The sequence below is a fragment of the Pangasianodon hypophthalmus genome, chromosome 24 (genome assembly GCF_027358585.1).
Source record: "Pangasianodon hypophthalmus isolate fPanHyp1 chromosome 24, fPanHyp1.pri, whole genome shotgun sequence".
Taxonomy (NCBI): Eukaryota; Metazoa; Chordata; class Actinopteri; order Siluriformes; family Pangasiidae; genus Pangasianodon; species Pangasianodon hypophthalmus.
The window spans coordinates 5,336,792-5,364,132 of record NC_069733.1 but is presented as its reverse complement, the minus strand read 5'-3'; the positions used below and the strand labels follow the sequence as shown (position 1 = coordinate 5,364,132).

General features: G+C 39.6%; 1 protein-coding gene across 2 annotated transcripts in view; it reads left to right on the top strand.

Annotated features, from left to right (window-relative positions):
- The window catches only part of hip1rb (huntingtin interacting protein 1 related b), a 79,118-nt gene that overhangs the window by 30,705 nt on the left and 21,072 nt on the right, over positions 1–27,341 (top strand). For both annotated transcript variants that reach the window (XM_034298907.2, XM_026939549.3), the window contains 12 exons: positions 1,530–1,591; positions 2,648–2,788; positions 2,937–2,994; positions 7,332–7,407; positions 8,503–8,655; positions 17,637–17,689; positions 17,799–17,871; positions 24,334–24,517; positions 24,633–24,721; positions 24,892–25,008; positions 25,155–25,256; positions 25,350–25,544. In XM_034298907.2, coding sequence (XP_034154798.1) covers positions 1,530–1,591; positions 2,648–2,788; positions 2,937–2,994; positions 7,332–7,407; positions 8,503–8,655; positions 17,637–17,689; positions 17,799–17,871; positions 24,334–24,517; positions 24,633–24,721; positions 24,892–25,008; positions 25,155–25,256; positions 25,350–25,544 — 1,303 coding nt within the window. The remainder of the gene's footprint in view (positions 1–1,529; positions 1,592–2,647; positions 2,789–2,936; positions 2,995–7,331; positions 7,408–8,502; positions 8,656–17,636; positions 17,690–17,798; positions 17,872–24,333; positions 24,518–24,632; positions 24,722–24,891; positions 25,009–25,154; positions 25,257–25,349; positions 25,545–27,341) is intronic.

The window sequence follows — 27,341 nt, the reverse complement described above, 5'->3', positions numbered from 1 at the left end:
AGTGGGCACAGGCATGCTGACACTATACAGTTGAAGATTGGAAAATGGCCAGTCAAGATTTTCCACTTTTTAACTGGTCAGTTTTGGTGAACCTGTGCCCACTGTGGCCTTAGATTACCGTCAGAGTCATTGAGGTCATGGTTTTCCCTATTCTGATGTTTGATTTGAACATTAACTAGTGGAGTTCATGATTATTAAGTGCCGTCCTCTATCTACCGAGGGAATATACAGCCATACTGCTCGTTGCTGAATACATCCCTCCCAGCTCCAGTAACAACAACAGGAGTGAGGCACTGAATGAACTATACCAGCACATCAGTGAGCAGCAGACAGCCCACCCTGATGCATTTCTCATCTTGGCTGGGGATTTCAACCATGCAGACCTAAAGAGTGTGTTTCCTAAAATATATCAACACACAGACTTTCCAACTAGGGGAAACAACATACTGGACTTTGTTTACACCACCCAGAGTGGAGCTTACAAGGCTCTTCCCCTCCCCCACCTTGGTGTCTCAGACCACATCACTGTCATGCTAATGCCTGCATACAGACCGCTTGTTAAAGTTGCCAAACATGTGCTGGACATGTGGCAGAATTGACAATAAAGTTGACTTTGACTTTGACTTGACTTTGATTAACTGAAGCTCTTCTGTATCTGCATGATTATACGCATTGCACTAATGCCACGTGAATGGCTGACTGGAACTTTGCATGAGTGTATAGGTGTTCCTAATAAAATCTTTAAAGCCAGTAATCTAGACTAAGGGTGGGCATTTTGGTAAAATATCATATGATTTTTTTTCAGGCAGAATCACAATTCATGATATTATCATGATTATTTTTCATGTTGGAATTTAAGGCTATTTTGCAAGTTACTGAACAGAGCAACCAAACTAATTTCCCGATTGATGAAAATATGAAACTCTACAAGGAAACATAACCTCAAAGGAAAAAGATTAAAAGATGCACCTTAGGCCGAAGTACCTTTTTACATACATTAACAAAAGACATGTAGTTCCCAAAAATTATTTCTAAAATGAAAACAAACAAGCATGGTCAGCATACATCAGCTGTGCTAACTGTACTCTTCAGTAAGTGCAATAAATGGAATGGTGATTGGGCAAGTGATTATTTAAATGTGTTTAAATACTGAAATGTGGAGGAAACATAAGATAAGGAGCTGACTACATGAATATTATTGTTTTGTTTGTGTGTGTGTCAGGGAAAGTGGGCAGCTGGACTAGTGAATAAAGTCTGGTTTAAAAAAAAAAATTGGGATGCCATGCCTGAAAATTTTCAGTACAACTGACAAAATTTGTTGATATCATAGTACATGCGATCTCTCTGTAAAAACAGATCATAGAGACATTTTATGTACAAACTTAAATTGTCATATCGCCCACCACTAGACTCCTAAAAACCCAATTGCCAGCTTAAGTCGCCAACTCTGAATATAGCCCTAAATGAGTGTGTCTAAGCTGCTGAAGGATATGGTTGACTTATGAGGCCATCTTGTTTCCTGTGCTCAGTTTCCAGCTCACCGTTGAGGTGTTTGATTACATGGATACAGAGCTTCGTCTTGCTGAATCAGGTGAGTTTACCTATATTTTAATGATTAGTCCCTTGCCCACAGTAAGCTTTGACAGGAATGCCTTCAAAATGCTTATTATACCAGAATTGCCATACAGCTATTTTTAATTGTATAAATAAGCAGGTCTTGATTAAAATCCTCTTCACTTCTTTTTAGATCTTTTAAGACTAGCTATTTCACTAACTAATATTTGTATCTTGAAAATTGGTTAATATTGAAATATATGTTTAATGGACATAATGTATTGCTTGTAAATGAACCTGAAGCTTGGTATGTATGCAGTAACAAATGTATAGATATACATGTTTTGGCTTAACAATGGAGGCAGTCTTGGCCTAATGGTTAGAGAGTCGGACTTGCACTGCTTCGGGTGTGTGTTCACTACTGTGTGTGCGCACTTGGATGGGTTAAATGCAGAGCACAAATTCCGAGTATGGGTCACATACTTGGCCACACATCACATCACTTCAATCACAAATGTTGTTCTTTGTGGTCTCTGGAGTACATCTTATCTAGTTATACAACCACAAAGAATGTAAATATGTATTTCTTCTTTTTCATAGCCTTTGCATAGGAAAACTAGAAGTTCACACAAATTGGACATCATCCACTCCATAATCCCAAATTCTTTCTCCCAGTCTTTGCAATATATCTTACAATAGAAATGGTTCTGTACTTCATAGACACACTGTACTTTGGCTTTTTGCATAAATTTATGAGATATAATTCAAAATATTTTCTATCAAACAAGATGTTAGCAGCCATGGAGTATTTTTAACCTAGCCCAATCTGGCAGCAGTTCATATTGCTGACAATTTCTGCGTCACAATTTTTGCAACATCGAGGAAATTGAACAAATCAATTGCTGTCAAATAAAGATTTTTTTTAAAGCATTGGTCACTTAAAATAGGTAGTTAGTATTTCAAAGGAATTTAAATGTATGGAGTTGTGAATGAGAACTTTATGAAGCTTGATATTTATTGAATGGCTGATATAACACCCCTATGGACAAGCCACCACTGCTCTCTAGTTTTTGTGTTTTCTATTCTTTCACAGTCCTGCGACAGCTAAATACCTCCATTGCCATCTCAACCTTGACAGCAGGGCAGTGTAAACTAGCACCACTTATTCAGGTCATCCAGGACTGTAGTCACCTGTATCACTACACTGTCAAGCTGCTATTCAAGTTACATGCATGTGAGTCTTTTTTACCTTTCTTGTTTTAACTTTTAAATGAATGTTTATGCTATTTATGTATTGGTTTGTAGCAATTTTTGTTGCCCTCTGTTGGATGTGATTCATTAGGTAGCAAGGGATGTGTTAATATACATGTTTTGGACCTTAGGTTTACCGGCTGATACACTCCAGGGCCATCGTGAACGGTTCCATGATCAGTTTCACAGGCAAGTAAAATAGTTGTATAGAAGAGAGCAACCTCAAAACGTTATACTGTAAAATGGTATAATTTAAATAGTATGTACACTGATCAGCCATAACATTAAAACCACCTGACTAATATTGTGAAGTCCCGGTTGTGCCACAAAAACAGCTCTGATCTGTCGAGGCATGGACACCACAAGACCTCTGAAGGTGTGCTGTGGTATCTGACACCAAGACAGATCCTTATAAGTCCATTAAGTTGCGAGGTGGGGCCTCCATGGATTGGACTTGTTTGTCCAGCACATGGCACAGATGCTCGATCGGATTGAGATCCGGGGAATTTGGAGGCCAGATCATCACCTTGAACTCCTTGTCATGTTCCTCAAACCATTCCTGAAGAATTTTTGAAGTGTGGCATGTAACATCTACATGAACGCCAGGACCCAAGGTTTCCCAGCAGAACATTGCCTAGAACATCACACTGCCTCCACTGGCTTGCCTTCTTCCCATAGTAAGTGACACACATGCACCCAGCCTTCCACATGATGTAAAAGAAAATGTGATTCATCAGACCAGGCTTGTTCCATTGCTCCATGGTCCAGTTCTGACACTCGCGTGACCATTGTAGGCACTTTCAGCAGTGGACAGCATGGGCGCTCTGACAGGTCTGCGGCTACACAGCCCCATACACAGGAAGCTGCAATGCACTGTGTTCTGACACCTTTCTATCATAGCCAGCGTTAACTTTTTGAACAGTTTGTGCTAGAGTAGCTCTTCTGTGGGATCAGACCAGACGGACTAGCCTTCGCTGCCTACGCACATCAGTTAGCCTTGGGCACCCATGACTCTGTCACTGGTTCACTGGTTGTCCTTCCTTGGACCACTTTTGGTAGGTACTAACCACTGCGTACTGGGAACACCCCCACAAGACCTGCCATCTTGGAGACGCATGGACCCAGTCGTCTAGCCATCACAATTTGGCCCTAGTCAAAGTCGGTCAGATCCTTACGCTTACCCATTTTTCCTGCTTCCAACACATCAATGTCGAGAACTGACTGTTCACTGGCTGCCTAATATATCCCACCCCTTGACAGGTGCCACTGTAATGAGATAATCAATGTTATTCACTTCAATTGTCAGTGGTTTTAATGTTATGGCTGATTGTTGTATATTACTGTATATGTGTGATTGTTTTGACCAGTAATCTTCAAAACACAGTTGGAAATAAAAATGTTTAACAGATGCATTTTTGAATATTAACATATGCTAACCAAAACAACAAACAAATGTCTTTCACATCCTGCACCCGTTCTCCTTCAATGAATTCGCTTTTCTGCCAGGCAAATTTTTGTCTGAATGCTGCTTTAACTGAAAAAGCAAGGGGTCAAAATTTCTACACACCCCTGTTAAAATGGCATGTTTTTGTAATGTAAAAAATGAAACCAATAAAAATCATGTCAGAACTTTTTCCACCCTCAGTGTGAAATTACAGTGTCTAAAAAAGTAAGTGAAAAGCAATCAGAAACATTACAATAACCTGGTTGGATAAGTGTGTACACCCTTTTATAATTGGGGATGTTCAGAATGAGCTAATCACATACAATCTCATGTTCAAAAGTATTTATCAATACAGCTGTCATCAATGAAATTATTCTGATTAACCTCAAAAAAAGACCAGCTGTTTCTGTAGGATTTTTTTTGACATCTCCTTGGTTTCGTCTGATTCCTGAAGCCATGGTCCACAAAGAGCTTATAAAGTGTGTATGGTATCTCAATTGTCAAAAGGTATCGATCAGGAGAAGGGTATAAAAGAATTTCCAAAACATTAGATATACCATGGAACCAATGAGACCAATTCCAAAAGTAATAATAATTCCATAATTCCAAAAAGTATGTTTGGTACAAAAAAAAAAAAAAAAAAAACACCAGAAGAACACTATACCCATGGTGTATCATGGTGATGGCAGCATCATGTTTTAGGGCTGTTTTTCTTCAGCAAGAACTGGGGCTTTTATCAAGGTGGAGCGAATCATGAATAGCTACAAATACCAGTCAATTTTAGTGCAAAACCTTCAGGTATCTGCTATTAAGCTGAAGAGGAAAAGGAATTTCTCCTTTCAGCACAACGCTGACCCAAAGTATACATTCAAATGACAAAGGAATGGCTTAACCAAAAAAAGATCATTGTTTTTGAATGACCTAGTGTGAAAATTACAGAGCTCTGATATAAAGGTGTGAAAGAAATTGTAGTAGTCTGTGTTGGCACCATACAGTCCCTCCTAAAAGTATTGTAAAGGCAATTCTTTTGTTTTTGCTATAGACTGAAGACATTTGGTTTTGAGATCAAAAATATAAGACGATAGATCAGAATTACAGCTTTCATTTCCATTTATTTATAATTAGATGTGTTAAAAAACTTTTAACATGGCACCCGTGGTGGCAGACCACCTAATATTTAGTTGAGCAGAAGTATTTGAACAGATAGGCTTAAAGTAAATAATACTTAATATATGGTTGCATTGGTTTGGACCCACTGACATCACCAAACTGTTGCATTCTTCTTTTGTGATGCTTTACCAGGCTTGTGCTGCAGCTTCTTTCAGTTGTTCTTTGTTTTGGGGGGAGGTGAAATGCATTCTCAATTCGGTTAAGGTCTGGTGATTTCTGGTGGCCTTCTACTTTTTCCCCTGATGAAGTTCTTTGTTGTGTGGTTTAAGTCATTGTCTTGCTGCATGATGAAGTTCCTCTCAATTAGATTGGATGTATTTCTCTGTAAATTGACAGACAGAATGTTTCTGTAGACTTCTGAATTCAATGGTAGCTCAGTGGTTAAAACAAAGGATTTCTGATTAGGAGGTCGTGAGTTCAAATCCCAGCCCTGCCAAGCTGCCACTGCTGGGCCCTTGTGTAAGTCCCTTAACACTCAACTGCTCAGTTGTATAAATGAGATCATTATAAGTTGCTCTTGCTAAGGGCGTAAATGTAATGAAAATGATGCTACTTCCAAACTGCTTGACGGATGAGCTCGTATGTTTTGGATCATGAGCAGATCCTTTCTGTCTACAAACCTCGCCTCATCTTGGTTCCAGAACTTGTATTTCTTTGAGAATTCCAATTTGGCTTTCCAATTTTTTATTGCTGATGAGTGGTTTGGATCTTGTGGTATGGCCTGTATATTTCTGCTCTCAAAGTCTTCTCACAATATTGCTGTTTTTCTTGGCCAACCTATTAGATGTGTGGTTGTTAGTAGTTTCTTTCTTTTTCAGGACATTCCAAATTGTTGTATTGGCTATGTCCAATGCTTATCAATTATCTATCTTTTCTCAGCTTCACAGTGGCTTGCTTTTCTCCCATAGACAACTCTCTGGTTTTCATGTTGGTTTATCTTTTTTAACAACAAATGACAGGCTTCACAGGTGAAACCCAGGGCTCAAACCAAGACTAGACATTCAGAATTATTAATTGTTTAAACAGTCAGTCTAACAGGGCACACCTGGGCAACAAGAAATATGTCAGTCACGTGTTCTAATATTTTTGAGCACATGAAAAATGGGTGGGTTCAAACAAAAGCTGTCATGTTCAAAGTTGTTTAACACACCTAGATATAAATATCAGGAAATGAAAGCTGAAATTTTGATCTATCATCTCATATTCATCTTTTGACCTCAGATCCAAATGTCTTCAGTGTATAGCAAAAACTAAAGAATTGGCCTTGCCATTCCAATATTTTTGGCAGGGACTGTATACATTTATGCAATGAAGGTATGTTTTAGTTTTACCCTATCAAAAAGAAACACTTAAAAAAAAAATTAGTTAGATAATAATAATAATAATTATTAATTATTATTATTATCTGTGCATATCATGTAAGCTTCTTGGACTCTCGTATTTGAAAGGTGTGAGGTACAGCTACCTTAAAATGGGGCTTGAGCATAGTTTAAAAAAAAAAAAAAAAAAAAAAAAAAAAGTACTATTACTTAAGTCCTTTCCATTTTTGCCTATGCCTATATACATTCAGTGTGAACTCCCACACTTCCACTAAGTATATATGAAGGAACACAGAAAAAAGAAAAAAAAAACTGTTTGAAAAAGAGACTGCTTGGGAGGCTGATGGTCAATTCAAACAATAGGTGCAGTGGTGCAATTAAATGTCAGTTTCTGATGTAACGCATAGTTCATTAAACTGTTATTGGGACTTTTTTAGGGAAAAATTTTGTGTCCTTTTACATTGTTCTCTAATGTCCTGAATGTTCTGGCAATAGAAACCTAAACTGATATGCAAAGATTTGCACATGAAGAAATATTTTTAAGTTGAAGACACTAAATGTATTTGGACGTTTATTTGTGCACTTTTTTTCAGTCTCAAGACATTTTTTAATAAAGCAAGAGACATGATGTACTTCAAAAGGCTTATCCAGATTCCAAGGCTACCTGATGTAAGAAAAAATTCTGAAAATACCATGTGTATGTACATGTACAGGTGGGTGACAAATTAAAGAAAAACCCTAAATAAATATGTGGAGAAACATAACAAGTGTAGATGCTTCCAGACATGTGTCTTGTGGTCTTTGGCATGTAAAAATTAGCAAGCCTAGTCCAGTTGACTTTGATTTTCAATCAAGCTGATAAGAAGAAAAATATGTGACTTTGAAAGAGGGTTCCTTATTAGTGCACATCTGTCCAGAGCTTCATTCACAAAGACTGCTCTGGTTAGTGTTCAACAGTGAGTAAAGTGACATCAGTAGGGTTGTGCCACACAGTCAGTAGGGTTGCTTTGCAATAGGTGGGTGGGTTAATGTGTCACATACACCAACAGAATGATACCTGAGTGCTTCTGAGTAAACTTCTAAGCCAATTTCCTTATGAAACTGCACAAATTGTACCTGAGACTACTAATTACTTTTTTTAAAAGCAAAGTGTTGTCACACCAAATATTGACTTTGTTTAATTTGTTACTGTTTCCTGCTCTTTATAGTATTTTTTATGTAGAAACATTTGACTTTATTATTTTTGAAGGCATCTTATGTGCTGTATACCCTTGGTCATATTTACACGAGGTAATCTTTAATATTCTGTAATAATCTTTTTGTTGTGCAATTGAAGCACAAAATTCAGTACATGCTATAAAGTGAAACAGTGCATTTTATACAACCATTGTGTCAGTGTAAGGGGAAGATGCAGGTGGAAGTGCTAGAGGGTGGCTCTTGTGTACAAGGCTGACAGCCCCGGGGTACAGGTTATCCCAGAGGCTAGATGTTCTGGCTTTGATGCTCCTGTACATTTTACCAGACTTCACTGAACACCTATGGGAGATTTTGGACTGGTGTGCTAGACAGTAGCAAAACATCAATTTAGGGAATATGTTTTCCACAGTTTCAGAGACTTGTAGAATCTGTTCTAGAAGCTTGGGATTGCTCAACACCTTACTAATGCACTTTAGGTTGGGATTTTTCCTTTAATTTGTCACTCATATATGTGTGTCTATTTTTCTGTGTGTGTGTTTCTAGATCTAATCAATAATTTGTTTGCAGTCCCCTCCAAACTTCCTTCGGGCCTCTGCTCTAGCAGAGCATGTGAAGCCCATGGTTATTATCCCAGATGAGGAGGAACCTGAGGAAGATGATGAGCCTGAACCACTAATAGATGTCAGTGAAGCTTCAGTCAGCATGGCTTCCCAGCCACAGGTGAGCTTTTTGATCAAAATCTGTGAAGTTCTTGCATCATTATAGGAGCATGAAAGTCTAAAATAAATCTGAACTTTAGCTTCATCAGAACAAACTTATTTACTCAAATAGGCAACTGTAGCAGTTTTAAATCTATACTGGCAATGATCACTGCTAGTGAAGCAGCCTGTAAATGCCCAAAAACCATACCAAGAATCTCTAAATGTTCAGGCTTTTGAGATTTTCTGGAGTAGAGCTGTCAGGGGAAGAGTTTTTTCACTTGTGACTGGACCATCCCCTTTAAAACACACACATGCCATTAACACTGTAAAATAAAACTCAAGAGACAGAACATGCAGCTGGATAAAGCAGTTAATTGGTTTTGCTGACATTTGCAGTGTGATGATTTAAAAATACAGTTCAGAATAATACAGTGATGAATAAAGGCAGGATTCAAATAGTACCTCAACTTATCGAGGCTGCATGATATCATGTTGATCATGTTAATTCATTGCAAATTTGTCTTAATTTAATAATGTGTTTGACCTACATCAATTAGCTGTGAAATAGGGGTCACGAGAAGCTGTATTTTGTACATTGCTATATTATTTCTAGAGAATGTGCTGCACTACACATTGAATGTGTAATCTTTGAAACTATACATAAATGTATGTACCCTAAATGTAACTAAAAAGGGGGGAAAGCATTACAGCTGATCTGCCACTACTTTAAAACCATTTTGCAACACATTTTGCTCACAATTGATCACACATTTTGATCACAAATAATCAGAAAAATCTCCTAGGGCCATATTCAGAGTTGAGCTACAAGCATGTAGCAGGAGGTAATACTGAAATTATGCACATTGGTGTTTAGATCTCCGGACTGGATTTTGCCAAAAACAGGACTGTCTCAGTTATGCACGATTCCGAACTAGGACTTAAGGCCATTTTTCTTGAGTGATATTGGCTCGAGCAAGGGACGGCATTAAGTCCAGTGCTGCTGAATTTGAAATAACCTCAATACGTAACACTGAAATTTATATGTTGGTCTGTAAATATGCTCAAAAAACTATGGAATGCCATTTGAGGCCAATATTAAATACATTAATATGAAACTATTTCTTAATAGTATTGTCCCTTTAAAGTGGACAAAAAGTTTTTTTTGTTTTTGCACAGAGGAGATTTTGAAGGAGACAGCATCTTACACAGCAATGAATAAATTGCTTTTCTTGAGTATCATATTTTTTATGGATAAAATTATGAACAACACGTACTTAAAGTTAATTCTAAGCCTAGAAGGTGAATGCTCTGTTAGCTTATCCTTCAAACCATAGACCACATTAAATTAATCCTTTTAAGATGCCTAAACTACCTCAACTGGCTCTGTCACCGAGCACACACCTTGGTCCCCCTTTTTTTTAAAAATAGTGTCCACCATCCCAGTTTGCTGGTCCAGAGGCATTGTACCAGGTCTCCATGCCACATTGATGAAGCGTGTTAGCCACAAGACCCCAACCTTGTCCAGTGACTTCAAAATCTCTGACCAAATCTCATCCAGTCCTGCAGCCTTGCCACTCCGAGTGTTTCTAACCACTATAGTAATCTTAGCCACAGAGATAGACTCCAAAACACCAGAGATTTTTGGCACTGTCTCCGGAAAGGCACATCCATTGAGAGAAGTTCATCAAAGTGCTAATTTCATTGCTGAACAGTATCCCCAGTATCCCCAGGTCAACACTCCCCCACATTTGCTTAGCAGAGCTTATGCATGGTCTTGTCTCCATTTCCTAAGGCACCAAATGGTTTGCCAGAATATCTTTGTGGCCACCTGAAAGTCTTTTTCCATAGCCTCTCCAAATTCCTCTCATGCTTAATCGATCGCTACTGCAACCACTTTTGTCACAGCCCTTCTGACTCTCTGATACCTCTCAGTTGAATTAGAAGAGACCTCCAGGAGTATTTCTCCTTCTTCACCTTGACTGCTTCCTTCACCACTGGTGAAGTGCATTTTAGTGTTACCAGCATGACAGACACTGACAGCCTTCCGGCCATAGCATCTTGCAGCTGCCTCCATGATTGAGGGATTGAACAAGGCAGTTGACAATTAATTTCTGTTCAGTTTTATTTATGTAGTGCTTTTAACAATAGACATTGTCACAAAACAGTTTTACAGATATTCAGATATAGATTTGGATTCATCCCTTATGAGCTAGCCAGAGGCACTGGTGGCAAGGAAAAACTCCCTGTGATGACATGAGGAAGAAACCTTAAGGGGAACCTGACTTAAAAGGGAATCAGTCCTCTTCTGGGTGATACCAGATAGTGCAATTATGGGTCATTACTCTTCCACAACTTGTGGGCTTTTGCTTCAGTTCTCTATTGCAAAAAGAATATACTTAAAAGTGCATTCCGGCATAAAACTAGATTTTAATATATTATTTGTTATGGTATGTAGTATTCTGTTGCGTGGTATTGTATACTCAGTGTCAGCATTTTAACAGAATTTGTGATTTTGTAACATTTTCCTGTTTCCACCTATCAATGTAGCAAAACTACAATACCCAGCCTCCTGGTTGCTAAAACATAGTGAGAGACTATAGTGAATTTTAAGGCCTGTTTTGTACTCTACACAAGCCAACATGTGCAAACCACAAAAGGCTCCTCAATGGTCATTCCCAACCTACACGCATAGACTTTGTGTGCATCCACAATTCATATCTGTTCTATATTGCACTGACAGCATTGACCGCAAACACTTGATAAGAGAGAAGAGAAACGTTATTTCGATTCCTCTGTATGTATGCACATATGGTGGCATTGACAAAAAAAGAACCTTGAACCTTGAATAACGTGACTCATTGTTCCATGTGTTGCTGATAAAGGCACTGTATACAAACACACAAAGTGCCTGGGGTAATGTCTGGAAATAGTAGCCATTTTAAATCCCTGTTCAGCTGTGCCCTTTTCTTTGCTGCCCCCTTGCATATTAGCCATTTTATGAATCCAGCATGTACATAAGATACATTATGGCCAAAGGTTTGTGGACACTGGACCATCACACCCATATGTGTTTTCTGAATATACCATTGCAGATTTAGTCCTTGCTTTGCTGTTATAATAACTTGCACTCTTCTGTGAAGGCTTTCCACTAGATTTTGGAGGATAGCTGTGGAGATTTGCCTATTCATCTACAAGAGCATTAGCGAGGTCAAGTACTGATCTCAGGTGAGGAGGCCTGGGATGCAGTTGGCATTCCAGTTCATCTCAAAGGTGTTTGTGGGGTTGAGGTGCAGGCCACTTGAGTTCTTCCACTCCAACCTTGGCAAACCATGTCTTCATGGACCTTCATGTGCACTCACTAGCTAGTACTGGTGTTCACGGAGATATTCAACCTCTTCCTGGCACAGTCAGTAATCCGTACATGCTTGAAACAGTTCATTATCGTTCCTGTCCCAAAGAAACCCCAGCCTGAATGCCTCAGTCACTGTCACCTGGTAGCCCTGACTTCAGTTGTGATGAAGTGCTTTGAAAGGCTGGTCAGAGATGTCATCACCTCTTACTGCTGCCAATCGTGCTCTCACCCTACCTGACTCCCTCACCCTCAGCACTGGAGTATGCCAGGGTTGTGTCTGGGTTGTGTCACCATTGTCAAGTTTACTGACGACACTGTTGTGGTGGGCTTGATCTCTGATAATGGTGAGAAGGCCTACCTGGAGGAGATTAAAAGTCTGCCGAACTGATGCCAGGAGAACAACCTTCTCCTGAACGTCAGCAAGACAAAGCAGTTGATAGTGGACTTAGCACAAAGCAGGAGAGGAGCTACAACCCTCATATGATCAATGGGACCCCAGTGGAGATAGTGGACAACCTCCGATACCTTGGTCTTCACATCACGCAGGACCTGTAATGGTCCTGTCACATCAATCCCCGGTGAAGAAGACCCAGCAATGTCTTTACCACCTTAGAAGCTTAAGAGACTTTAAACTGCCCTCTAAGGTGTAAGGTGCATCCTGACAAGAAGTATCACAGCCTAGTTCGGGAATGGCACCAAGCAGGATAGGCGGGCTCTTCAGAGGGTGGTGTGATCAGCTGAGCATACCATCCACACTGAGCTCCCTGACCTGCAGTCTATCTACAGCAAGCGGTGCTGGACTAAGGCCAGGAAGATAGTGAAGGACCTCAGCCATCCGAACAATGGACTCTTCTCTCTGTTGTGGTCAGGGAAGCACTTCCTCTCACTGAAGGCCAACACAGAGAGAATGAGGAGGAACTTCTTTCCACAGGCCATTTGGGCCCTGAACCAGATCGGAACACCAAGGACTAGAGCTTGGCCTCGCTTTCACAACACCCACATTACCTACATGCCTTAATACATCTTCTATTCATTCATCTTCAGTAACCATTTTATGCTGTATTACAGTTTATCCTGTATTTATAAATATCTATTATATGTGTGGGCAATTTTATACAACTACCTCAGCTTAATGTCGCACAGCATTATATTGCACAAAACAACTGCACATATCTGCACTTTATTAGACTGTTGCTGCCATCCCTCTTGAAATCCTCACATTATGTTTTTATACTTCTTTTTAATACTTTCCCATTTTCTAACTCTATGTAAATTCTATTTTATGTCACAGACAGTCGTAAAAAGCATTTTACTACGCGTCGTACTGTGTATGGTTGTGTGTGGAACAAATAAAATTGAAATTTGAATGTCCACAGTCCCACCACTACAGGAGGCTTGTGATGTGAGTGTCATAGCTGGTTCTGTGAACGTTGTGCAGGGCATAGATGTGGTAATCTGTGAGTCATCCAAAAGCAAGGTCCAAAAGAGTAGTTAGCATACTGACTATATGTGCAACAGGATTGTACGTTTTAACAAACGATGTTAAAACGATAGCTATCAAGTGTGTATGTAGTGCCTTTAGCGAAAACCTTGGAACTATGAAGAAGCTTAAGAATAACCAATGTGTGAAGATTAACCAGATCCAAGCTCTGAAAGCTCTGAAAGCAAAAACCTACTGTGGCCCTTTGTGTTGTGAATCACTTTCTGGGCTGTGCAAGTTGGTGACCAGGAATTTACAGAAAACTAAAGCCAGTACACTGGGTGATGTTGGGTGATTTATAAAGTGCATGAAAGCTTAGAAAGTGCATGAAAGCACTTTTCAACATACTATGCAGGATATCTACAGCAGTCTGAAAATGCCAGATGAATTCAACCAAGATTCAACCAAGATGGCATGAAAACAGCAGCTCTCAGAGAAAAGATGGTTATTAAGGCAGCCAACAAGTTAAGATAATTAACCTAGAATCCATTCACCTTCCTTCACGCTTTGACAGAGCCTATCTTGAGCTCCAACTGAAAATGCTTGGAGATGTCTTAGGTGATTGTGCCTGTAACACTGTAACAGGGATAGCCACAGATATGTCTAAACTCCATCCACAAACAAGGGCAATTTTCAAAGAAGCTTAAAACCTCATTAAACTGTGTATACATCTCTCCATCTTAATCGCTTAATTGGAGAGAATATTTTCTAATCTGAGCCTACAATCTGAAGACATGGTTGTGCACAACAATGACACAAAAAAACACTGACAAACCTTGCTCTTATGCAGATTCATGGCTGTATTTTGGACAATCTGGACATTGATCTTAAGGGCCATGTTCCTCACAGCCACACCTGGACCGAAAGGCCACATTCCAAAAGTCGTATGAGGCATGTAATAAGAAAATGTTTTCATTTTTAATGCTGCCACCATGCAACCTGCATTTCTTTTGAAGATTGGGCTTTGGCTGTATGTCTCATGTGGGGTGTTTATGGCTTAAGGTGAATTTAGAGGATTTAGAGGATGCCTAGGTCTTAGCTTAAAAAAAATTGCAAGACATGTCAACCTCAATGAAAACAATTTAAAAATAGTGCCTCTGACTGTTAAAAATCGTTTAGTACATTAGTTGTTAAGTTTCAGCGCACACTGTTCAGAATAGGTTCCCGTGGTTACAAGAAGGTAGAATATGTAACATGCCTAAGAGCAAGCCAAAATTTGTTTTCTGAAGTGTTGTGCTGTGTCGGAAATGTTTTCATGAAAATGCACGTTTTTACTGCATACTATTGGAATAGACACCTTTTCAAGCTAACAGAAAATGGTTGTGGTTAAGTAGCTATCATATCAGTGAAGTTGGTATGCTAAGTAAGAGTTTAACAGGCTTAGCTTGCTAGTTAGCAAACTTGCGAAATTTACACCGATCAGCCATTAAATTAAAACCACTGACAGGTGAAGTGAATAACATTCCTTATCTCATTACAGTGGCTTTGAATTGGGACGAGATGACTGGGTATTTCTGTGGTGGCTTTGGGGCTGCGGTTGCTGCGAGCAGTTTTACATTCAGGTCTCTATCAATGGACAGTGGATAGGTTCACAAAACAGATTTCATGTGAAAACTGTAATCAATCTCCTGGTTACAATTGCACTATTTGTCCATGTAATGCACAGTTATAGAAGGGATTTATTTATAATTGCACTATCCGTTGTCACCCAGATGAGGATGGGTTCCCTTTTGAGTCTGGTTCCTCGCAAGGTTTCTTGCTAATATTATCTCGGAGTTTTTCCTCACCACTGTCGCCTCTGGCTTGCTCATTAGGGATAAATTCATACATACATTTATATCCTGAATGTATTTACTTCTGTAAAGCTGCTATGTGACAATGTCCATTGTTGATTCAATTTTATTTGAATTGGAGTGCCCATGCTGACCCCTGTCTACCAGCGAATGTGCCTACAATGAGCATGTGAGCATCAGAACTGGACCATGAAGTAATGGAAGAAGGCGGCCTGGTCTGAAAAACCACATTTTCTTTTACATCATGTGGAAGGCCACATGCATATGCATCACTTACCTGGGGAAAAGATGTCACCAGGATGCACTATGGGAAGAAGGCAAGCCGGCAGAGGCAGTTTGATGCTCTGGCCAACGTTCTGCTGGGAAACCTTGGGTTCTGGCATTCATGTAGATGTTACTTTGACATGTACCACCTACCTAAACATTGTTGCAGACCAAGTACACCCCTTAATGGGAACAGTATTCACTAATGGCAGTGGCCTCATTCAGCAGGATAATGCACCCTGCAAAAATTGTTCCGGAATGGTTTGAGGAACATGACAGAATTCAAGGTGTTGACTTGGCCTCCAAATTCCCCAGATCTAAATCCGATCGAGCATGTGTGGGATGTGCTGAACAAACAAGTCCAATCCATCGAGGCCCCACCTCACAACTTACAGGACTTAAAGGATCTGCTGCTAATGTCTTGGTATCAGATACCACAGCACACCTTCAGAGGTCTTGTGGTGTCCATGCCTCAATGGGTCAGAGCTGTTTTTTTGGCACAAGGGCAGAATTAGGCAGGCGGTTTTAATGTTATGGCTGATTGGTGTGTATATTGAACAAACCTATACAACTCACCTAAAATCTACATCAAGAAACTAGCTAGCTAACCCTAGATAGTTAGGTCACTAGGTCACATTCTTACTGAGGAGTTGCCTATAATGGATACATTTAGCTAGCTAGCTAGATTGCAGTAGAGTTTATGGCATCTCACTGGCCAGAACCTCAGCTTTCAGTGCCACAATGTCCTTGCTGCTGTAATCCTAAAACATTGTCTCGAATGTGCCCACAATCAAGAAAGTTGTAAGATTGTTTTCAAGTTCCTCTCTAGTATAAACTCTGAGTTTTTATGAGATATGATATATATCTAGCCATTGCAGACTAGGCCACTGCTTATGATCATTTAGCCACTGACAGGATGCTAAGCCATAAGGATCTTCTACACCATTTGAAAGTGTTGGTTTAGCCGAATAGCACCTCCTGTCTTTTATTAGTAATCCCTAATGATAATGGATAACTTTTTAGCTAATGTCAGTCCAAATCCTAAATAAAATTCTTGATAGATTCTTCAGTCAGTTTATATCCAAGTAGCATCGGGTACTCCCTTCCCCCCCCTCTTCCCACCCAAATATCCACCCCTAATCATTCTAGTCTTTCAAATTTTGCAGAGATTCCCCAGGATTCAAACCTTGTTGTACACACCGTTGCGCCAATGCTCTAAGACATGAGTAGACATGTTTACAACAGATGCATCAATGGTTAATTTTTTTATTTTGGCCAGTGTGTCTCTTTAATTTTATTATTAATACCTGAACTGACAAGCCCTGACATTAGCTATTTTTTTTTTTGCACTGCGCTTTGGTTTTTGGGGAAAAGCTGAAATTTTGTAAGATATTGTACACACCAAGTAGTGAGTAGGGTTTATATATTTGATTTCAACTGTCACGAACACTAGAACTTCAAAACCTCCTTAATATAGTTTAAGGGCATTCTGGTGTAATTAAGTGTATTTTATTTAGTGCTAGATGTTTGTCTCATGTACTCTTTCACCATTTGGTGGAAGAGATTTTGCCTATCGATATTGGTGGCATTACAGCAGCAGATTGGCTATAAAACATTATGATTCAAACCAACATTAAGTCATATCCTTAGCTTAACATCACACACAATTTCTCCAGATGTGATTGCTGTAGTTTTGTATTATGACAGGATGAATATCTCCTGACGTAAGTGACAGATTGGCACCCTATATAGGCATGTTAAGTCTGGATAAATCCTCACTTGAATCTCATTGTCATATCTCTAGAAAGCTTTGGGTTGGTGTCACTGCCAGCAGAGAATATTATACTAGATAATATAAAATCATTTTTTTGTCGCATAGTTAATCAGTTAGAGCCTTTTAAACTGTTTTCTATGAGCATATCGCCCCAAAATTGTTATTTTTGTAAAAACATGACTGGTATTCTGACTTCTGAAAGAAGAATAGATAGTCTTAGAGATTTTTATAGGGCAGCCAGCCATTTCCACATGCTTCACAAACTTTTTCAACAATTTTATGTGTTAAGTTTTAATTTGCTGTTTTTTTGTTGTTTTTTTTTTTGTCTTTTGGATAGGTTGACATATTTGATCAGACGTTTGGGCCCCCAAATAATGGCTTTGATGACAGGTACTAAAATATTCAAATGATGCCACTTGTTTACAATAAACAATTTTGAATGAGCTGCTTTCAGTTCTCATTTTCTCCGCGATGTTTGTTTGTTTATTCTGCTCCATAGGGACCTCCAGATTGACAGCTTGAAGCATGAAATTGAGCTACTTCGAGCTGAAATTGAAAAGGTCAAAGCTGAGGTAAGAAAAAAAGCTAAATAAAGATGGCACAACAGCCATTAAAACAGCATTTAAAAAAGTACGGACAGGGAGTTTAAATAGACTAATTGTAACATTGTTCACAAGAAACAGGTAGAACCAATTAACTGTCACAGCGACAAAAAGAAGACTGCTAGTTACAGATAATTGTGACTCTATGAACATTGAATAATTATCAGGGGCAGTGTCTATCCATCATGTATTGATGCATGTGGATATTATAGTGATGGTAAGGCACAAGGTCGAAAAATGGTCTCCTCCTCCCTCCATCACTGGTTCTGCATGTGCTACACAAAATTCGGCAATCAAGAATTTTATTTGCCAAATTTTGTATTTGCCATTAGTTCTGTCAGAATCAATCTAAAAATTTGTAAGTGAGCTCCAATTGTATGCCATCATGAAAATGTCATTGTGCTGCACTGGGCAAGCTTGGTTCTCAAAGGGTTTAACCACACCTCTTTCTAATGTATTTATTAAATTTATTTATTTTCTATTGTCCCTCTCAACTTGAAACTTGTTTACTTGAAACTGTTTTACTTTTGAATGATCGCTGAAAACTGTCATGATTGAGTAGCACTTGTTTCCTAAAATTTAAATTGACCAACAATTTATCAGTTTAAATGTATTTATAAGCATATTTAAACAAAAATATGTTTAAAAAACTAAAATGATAAGGCAAAAGGTATTTGGACACCAGGAGACTAGACTCCTGAATTCATTCTGCTGCTACCATCATGAGTTACATCAATAAAGATTAGTGAGCCCATTAAAGAAACAGCCAATCAACCCTAGCCATGACACTACCTCCATTGTGCTTGACTGATAAGCTTGTTTTGGTTCATGTTTTGGATCATCAGCAGATCCTTTCTTTCTTCACACTTTGGCCTTTCCATCACTTTGGTAGAGGTTAATGTTGGTTCCAGAACTTTCTCTTTCCAGATCTCTGTATTTCTTTGAGTATTCCAATATGGCCTTCTGATTCTTACTGCTGATAGGTGGCTTACATCTTGTGGTATGGCCTCTTTATTTCTACTCTCCAAGTCTTCTTTGAATGGTGGATTGTGATAACTTGACCCCTGCCGTGTGGAAGTTGTAGGTGATGTCACTGACTCTTGTTTTTGGGTTTTTCTTCACAGTTCTCACAGTGTATCTGTCATCAACTACTGTTGCTGTTTTCCTTGGCCAACCTGTTGGATGTCTGGTTGTTAGTACAACAGTGGTTTCTTGCTTTTTCAGGACATTCCAAATTGTTGCGTTGTCCATTCCCAATGCTTGTGCAATGACTCTGTTCGATTTTCCCTCTTTTCTCAACTTCAAAATGGCTTGCTTTTCCCTCATAGACTGCTCTCTGGTCTTCATGTTGGTTTATACTTCTTAACCACAAATGCAGTCTTCACAGACAAAACCAAGGCTCAAACCAAGAGTAGCCATTCAAAGCTATGAATTCTTTAAACAGTCAGTCTAACAGAGCATACCTGGGCAATGAGAAACACCTGTCAGTTGCATGTTCCAATATTTTTGATCACTTGAAAAATGGGTGGGTTCAAGCAAAAGGTGCCATTTTCTAAGTTGTTTAACACATCTAGATGTAAATATCAGGAAACGAAAAAAAAAAAGGCTCGTATTCAGCTTTTGTTCAACCCAAGTGTCTTCAGTGTATAGCAAAAACAATAGAATTGGCCTTGCCGTACCAATAATTTCGGAGGGGACTGTGTGTATACACTCACTTTGTCGACTTTAATAGGAACACCTGTACATCTGCTCATTTATGCATATTTCAGAAACTACTGTTCTCCTGGGATTTTCACACACAGCAGTCTGTAGAGTTTACGTAGAATGGTGCGAAAAACAAAAAACATCCTGTGTGTGGAGGGCCTGCAGGCTGAAACACCTTGTTGATGAGAGAGGTCAGAGGGGAACGACCAGACTGGTCTGAGAAGAAGTCTAAAGTAACTCAAATAAGCACTCGCAGCAAGGCATCTCAGAACACACAACACATCAAACCTTGAGGTGGATGAACTACAACAGCATCACCTGGTCTTTTTCCAGTCTTCAACTATCCAGTTTCGGTGAGTCTGTAACCATTATAGCCAGATTCCTGTTCTTGGCTGACAGGAGAGGAACCCAATGTGGTCTTCTGCTGTTGTAGCCCATCCACCTCAAGGTTTGATGTTTTGTGCATGCTGAAATGCTTTTCTGCTACCATCGCTGTTAAGAGTAATTATATGAGTTACTATACTTCCTAGCAGCTCGAACCAATCTGGCCATTTTCCTCAGACCTCTCTTATCAACAAGGCATTTCCACCCACAGAACTGTCATTCACACAATATTTTTTGTTTTTCACACCATTCTATGTAAACTCTAGAGACTGTTGTGTGTGAAAATCTCAGGAGATCAGTAGTTTCTGAAATACTCAACCCAGCCCATCTAGAACCAACAGCATTGCCATGGTTAAAGTCAAAGAGATCACACTTTTTCCCCAGTCTGATGTTTGATGTGAACATTAACTGAAGCTCTTGACCTGTATCTGCATCTGATTTTATGCATTGTGCTACTGCCACATTGGCTGATTACAACTTGGAAAGGAAACGTGAAAGGAAACATGAATGTCCCGGGGCATATTAGAGAGGAATTTAATCTCATCAGCCAAGAAAATGAATCTGGGGGAAGATGGATGTTTTAACTAGACACAACCCCAACATATAGCCAAAATAACTCAAGACTGGTTTCTAAAAAAAGGTGATAGTGCTTGCATGGCCTAGCCAATTTACCGACTTTATTTATTTATTGCGACTCTATCAGGGGGCCCTCGTAACCTTGGGAAATTGTAGACGATTTGTCAAAAGGACTGGGCTAAAATTCAACCACAGTGCTGGAAAGACATAATTACTTTTTACCATAGACATGTCAAACCTGTAATTTCCAACACTCCTGTTCAACATATTTTTTGAATTTTGAGTTGAAAACAAGTAAACAAAACCTCTGCAGCCAACTATTTTAAAAAATTATATTTTTTCCTGCAAATATTAATGAACAGTTTCTTAAGATTTGATGCAAAAGTTTAGACACCCTACACAGTCAGTAACTAACAACACCCTCTTTTGCATATACTCTTTGTGTGTGTGTGTGTGTGTGTGTGTGTGTATGTATGTGTGTCTTTTTGAATTTGTTAATAAATTTGGCAACAGTGTCGTGTTTGATGTGATTGCAATGTTTCCTGTTAAAATCCATTGCAACCTTGCGACAACTTTCCAATCCAGCCATGAGAATGAATTGAATATGATTTTCTTTTGTCAAAGGCATTCTTAAAGGCTATCTGAAAAAATATATATAATATATACAATATAAACTAAGTATGAAAGTATAAAGACATGTATGGAGACTTTTGGGACACCCTGTATGTATGTATGTATGTATGTATGTATGTGTGTGCGTGTGTGTGTGTGTGTGTGTGTGTGTGTATATATTTTGGCTATATATATATATATACACACTATATTGCCAAAAGTTTTGGGACACCCCTCCAAATCATTGAATTCAGGTGTTCCAATCACTTCCATGGCCACAGGTGTATAAAATCAAGCACCTAGGCATGCAGACTGCTTCTACAAACATTTGTGGAAGAATGAGTCGCTCTGAGGAGCTCAGTGAATTCAAGCGTGGTACCGTGATAGGTTGCCACCTGTGCAATAAGTCCATTTGTGAAATTTCCTCACTACTAAATATTCCACGGTCAACTGTTAGTGGTATTATAACAAAGTGGAAGCAATTGGGAACAACAGCAACTCAGCCACGTAAAATCACAGAGCAGGGTCAGCACATGCTGAGGTGCACAGTGCGCAGAAGTCGCCAACTTTCTGCAGAGTCAATAGCTACAGACCTACAAACTTCATGTGGCCTTCAGATTAGCTCAAGAACAGTGGGTAGAGAGCTTCATGGAATGGGTTTCCATGGCCGAGCAGCCGCATCCAAGCCTTACATCATCAAGTGCAATGCAAAGCGTCGGATGCAGTGGTGTAAAGCACGCCGCCACTGGACTCTAGAGCAGTGGAGACGTTCTTTGGAGTGACTTCTCTGTCTGGCAATCCGATGGTTTGGCAGTTGCCAGGAGAACGGTACTTGCCTGACTGCATTGTGCCAAGTGTAAAGTTTGGTGGAGGGGGGATTATGGTGTGGAGTTGTTTTTCAGGGGTTGGGCTTGGCCCCTTAGTTCCAGTGAAAGGAACTCTTAATGCTTCAGCATACCAAGACATTTTGGACAATTTCATGCTCTCAACTTTGTGGGAACAGTTTGGGGATGGCCCCTTCCTGTTCCAACATGACTGCACACCAGTGGACAAAGCAAGGTCCATAAAGACATGGATGAGCAAGTTTGGTGTGGATGAACTTGACTGGCCTGCACAGAGTCCTGACCTGAACCCGATAGAACACCTCTGGCATGAATTAGAGCGAAGACTGCGAGCCAGGCCTTCTCGTCCAACATCAGTGCCTGACCTCACAAATGCGTTTCTAGAAGAATGGTCAAAAATTCCCATAAACACACTCCTAAACCTTGTGGAAAGCCTTCTCAGAAGAGATGAAGCTGTTATAGCTGCAAAGGGTGGGCCAACTCCATATTAAACCATACGGATTAAGAATGGGATGTCATTGAAGTTCATGTGCATGTAAAGGCAGATGTCCCAAAACTTCTGGCAATATAGTGTATATATTTATAGTCAGGTCCAGAAGTATTAGGACAATGACAGAGTTTTAGTGATGTTGCCTTTATACACCACCACAATGGATTTGAAATTAAACAATCGAACTGTAGACTTTCAGCTTTATTTTAAGAGGTTCCACAAAAATATGGCATTTACCAGTTAGGAATTACAGCCATTTTCACCAAAGAACCTCCATTTTCAGGGGCTCAAAGGTATTTGGACAATTGACTGACAAGAAGTTAATTAACCAGGTGCGATCCATTCCCTCGTTACTTCAAGACAAATGAAGCAGATAAAAGGTCTGGAGTTGATATCAGGTATTGAGTTGGCATCTGGCAGCTGTTCGACTGGAGCTACCAATATGAAGTCCAAGGAGATCTCAATGCAAGTGAAAGAGGCCATCATAAGGCTGAAAAAACAACATAAATCTATAAGAGAGATAGCAAAAAACTTAGGTGTGGCCAAATCCACAGTTGGGTACATTCTTAAAAAGAAAGAAAGCACTGGTGAGCTCAACAACATCGAAAGGCCTGGAAGGCCACGGAAGACAACAAAAGTGGATGATCACAGAATCCTTTCCTTGGTGAAGAAAAACCCCTTCACAACATCAACAGAAGTCAAGATTACTCTGGAGAATGTATCATTGTCAAAATCTACAATCAAGAGACGCCTTCATGAATGTAAATACAGAGGGTTTACGCCAAGGTGCAAACCACTGGTAACATTCAAGAATAGGAAAGCCAGATTAAACTTTGCTAGAAAACATCTAAAAAAGCCTCCCATGTTCTGGAATAAGACTCTTTGCACTGATGAAACCAAGATTAACTTGTACCAGAATGATGGGAAGAGAAAAGTATGGTGAAAGAAAGGAACAGCTCATGACCCAAAGTATACCACATCGTGCGTCAAACATGATGGAGGCAGTGTTATGGCTTGGCATGTATGGCTGCCAATGGGGAATGGGCTCACTGGTGTTTATTGATGATGTGACTGCTGACAGAAGTAGCAAGATGAATTCTGAGGTGTATAGGGCTATACTCTCTGCTCACATTCAGCCAAATGCTACAAAACTGAGAGGATGCCACTTCACAGTGCAGGTGGATAATGACCCTAAACATACTGCGAAAGCAACTCAAGACTTTTTGAAGGTAAAGAAGTGGAATATTCTTCAATGGCCAAGTCAGTTGCCTGATCTCATCACAATAGAGCATGCTTTTCACTTACTGAAGACAAGACCGAAGGCAGAAAGACCCACAAACAAGCAGCAACTGAAGGTGGCTGCAGTGAAGGCCTGGCAAAGCATCTCCAGGGAGGAAACTCAGAATTTGAGTTTTGAGAACATGGGCAGTCATTGACTGCAAAGGATTTTCATCCAAGTATTAAATTATGGTTATATTTACAATTATGTCACTTTGTCCAAATACCTTTGAGCCCCTGAAAATGGAAGTACCTTGATGAAAATGTCTGTAATTCCTAAATGGTAAATGCTATATTTTTGTGGAACCTTTTTAAAATAAAGCTGAAAGTCTACCCTTCGATCACATCTTGATTGTTTTATTTCAAATCCATTGTGGTGGTGTATAAAGGCAAAATCACAAAAACTCTGTCATTGTCCTAATACTTCCGGACCTGACTGTATATATAGTATTTTTTAAATGTAGAAACAATTAATTTCATATATAATGTTTAAGTATATGTATGTATATGTATATATCTATTATTCATTTGTCTCCCCCAATGTAGGCTCAGCGCTACATCACTCAACTGAAATCTCAGATCAATAGTCTAGAGGCAGAGCTGGAGGAGCAGAGGGTGCAAAAACAGCGTGCCCTTGTAGAGAATGAGCAGCTACGTATGGAACTGGGGGCTACTCAAAGATCCAATGCAGAACATGAGACAATTCAAGCTACGTTTTTGGAAGCTGAGAGTGAGTTTACACATGCTTCTACAATGGCTTGTAAAACCCTGTATCACTAGATTACGAATATTTTCAATAATACACAGACTTACTGTAATAAAATAATGCCAAACTAATCTCTCAGAGAGGGCTCAAGCTACAGAGCTGCGCTATAACAAGCTAAAGGAGAAGCATGCTGAGTTGGTAGCCAACCATGCAGAACTACTTAGGAAGGTGAGTGGGTGTGCGCACATGTGTGCGCGCACGTGTGCAATGTTGTATGCCTTTGTGTGTGTGTGTGTGTGTGTGTGTGTGTGTGTGTGTGTGTGTGTGTGTGTGTGTGTATGTTTTTAAGAAAGACATAACTGCATGCCAAAAAAAATTTACATGCCTCTAACTTGCAGAGTGCAGACACAGTGAAGATGTTGTCAGCCACTCAGCAGACCCAGGAGGAGGTGGCCAGAACTAAACAACAGTTATCCTTTGAAGTGGAGAGGATCAAACAGGAGTCTGACATGAAGGTCTCACACACACAGATGCACACACACATTCATCTACTTATTTAATTTGTTTATAATGGTTCAGCAAGCTAACTGGTTTTGTTTGATCAAATCAACTCAGAACTTTCTCCTGCAGTGAAACCATGATCATGTTATACATTTTGCAGTTGGAGGAGCAAAAATTTGAAATGGATAAATTGAGAAGAGAGTTGGAAGAGAAGATTGGAGAGATACGACTAATAAAAGGGATGTTACAGACTTGTGAAAAAGTATGTCTGACCATTTGTGTCTATCTGGACAAAATTAAGTGACATTATGGATTTGAGTGTTTTTAATTGTAATTAATCTAACATCACCTGTAGGGCAGTGAGCAGATGAGCAACTCCATAACTTCGATGCAGGCAGAAAAGGAGCGCCTGATGCGCTGTGTGAGTGAGAAGGAGGCTGAGCTATCCTCTTTGAAGCAGGCAGCCCAGCTGAAGGAGTCCTCTCTCCAGCAAGAGAGGGAGAGAAGCAGCAAGGAGCTGGGACAACTCCAGGGAAAATTGAAAGAAAAGGTAGGCTGGGCTTGGAATTGTTCAAATGCTAATTTGTCATAACTGGGGAATAACTCTTGGTAAGGGAGTGCTAATAGGCAGGGCTAATGACATTTGGAGATAAGGATTTCTCACTGTGAGGTTTACTCTTGCAGCCTAAATGTCATTGGTTTCTCTCAGAGCTCTTCCCTTAGAGGGAAACATTTGGTGGTATCACCGCTTTCACAGTGCAAAGTGTGTTCACGTTTTATGTCCTTGACAGAGCACTGCGCTGTCAGTCACTAAGAGGATTGAGTATTGCCTTTACATTTAGCTTCTAACAGAGCTGCTGTAGAGTATTTATTACCCACTGTCCTTCCATTCACGCCTCTTGGACACACTGCTGCACAGAGTTCACTCTCAGTAGAGCATCCAAGCATATCTGCTTGTCTAAGAACAATGGTCTAGAGTAAAGATGTAGGATGGCCCATGATTATTTAATATGGGCATGTGGAACAGGCAGTACTAGGAGTGCACTGCACAGCAGGCAGTGAATCCACCTACAGGACTCTGCTGTGATGTAACTTTGGCAACCGTTCATTCAGTTTTTTTTTTCACTTATTTTGTTTGTGTATTTACCTATATTTACGGTTAAGTTATTAATAGAATTAAAAATTAATGAAGTCAGCCAAATTGTCTACAAGTGTAAGAAATCTAGCCAATTATAAGATTTCGTCACACAGAACAGTTTACAATATATTTGTAAGCTGTTCTGTGTGACGAAATCTTATTTATAATCAATTTATTATACTTGCCCTAATCAATGTGTGAAGAATGTAGTTAAGTTCTGCCTGCACGATGTATGCCACCTTCTAGTCACCCCATTTCTAGTAATGTTAAAGAATTATTCAATAATGCTTTAATTTGGATATATTTATTTTAACTGCATCTGAGGCCTGAAAGCTAAAGGCATGATGTTTACTACACACAAAGTGTATTGTTTTGGCCTTTGGAAATTATGAAGTAAAAATGAGCATAAAATATGATTATATTTTAATGTCTGGCAAGCATACTTATCTCATTGCATAAGTTTTTGTGATGTGCATGGAAATGCATGTATATGTGCCTGTATGTGTGTAATATGTGGGAGATTATGCCCGTTTTTCTCTTCAGCCTTTGCCCCCAAGATGTCTGTGTATGTTCCTGGGATGTGCATGGTATGTAGACGGTAGCAATGAGGTCAAATGCTAGAATGCAGCCATTAGTCAGGGCCATAAGTTTGGAAGCTTGGTGTCCTTACCTATCACTGCATGTGATGAGCAGATGGCCCACTTAGTGCATCTACAGCCTGATATGCTGAGCTATTAGTAAACAAAATCAAATCAGGATTTTCCATAAATGCCCCCAAGTAAAGTGTGACATAACATTACATAGTCACAATCACCAGATTTACTTTATCATAAGGATCAGACAGTGACAGTAACCAGACCTGCTGATGACAAAAGGAAAGTGACAGGTAGTGGGCAACTCGCTGTAAGGTGCTGTGTCAACATAAGCAGCCACACCACAAAATGTGAGCTAATTATAGGGCTTGAGTCCTATGAAAGTCAAGGTTTTGTATATCAATAACTGTAACAGTAGTAGTAGTGGAAGTAATGTGACCAGTTAAACCAACCATGTTATGCTGTATGCAGCTTTGAGTGCAAATAGTTTCTATACCTGATGCTGACAGCACCATGGTTTGGTTGAAGTGAACTGCAGACCACTGTCTTTAAGAAGACCAGGGATCAGTTCTCTGGACTGCTCCGGGGTTTGTAAATAGCCATTAAACTTGACCAA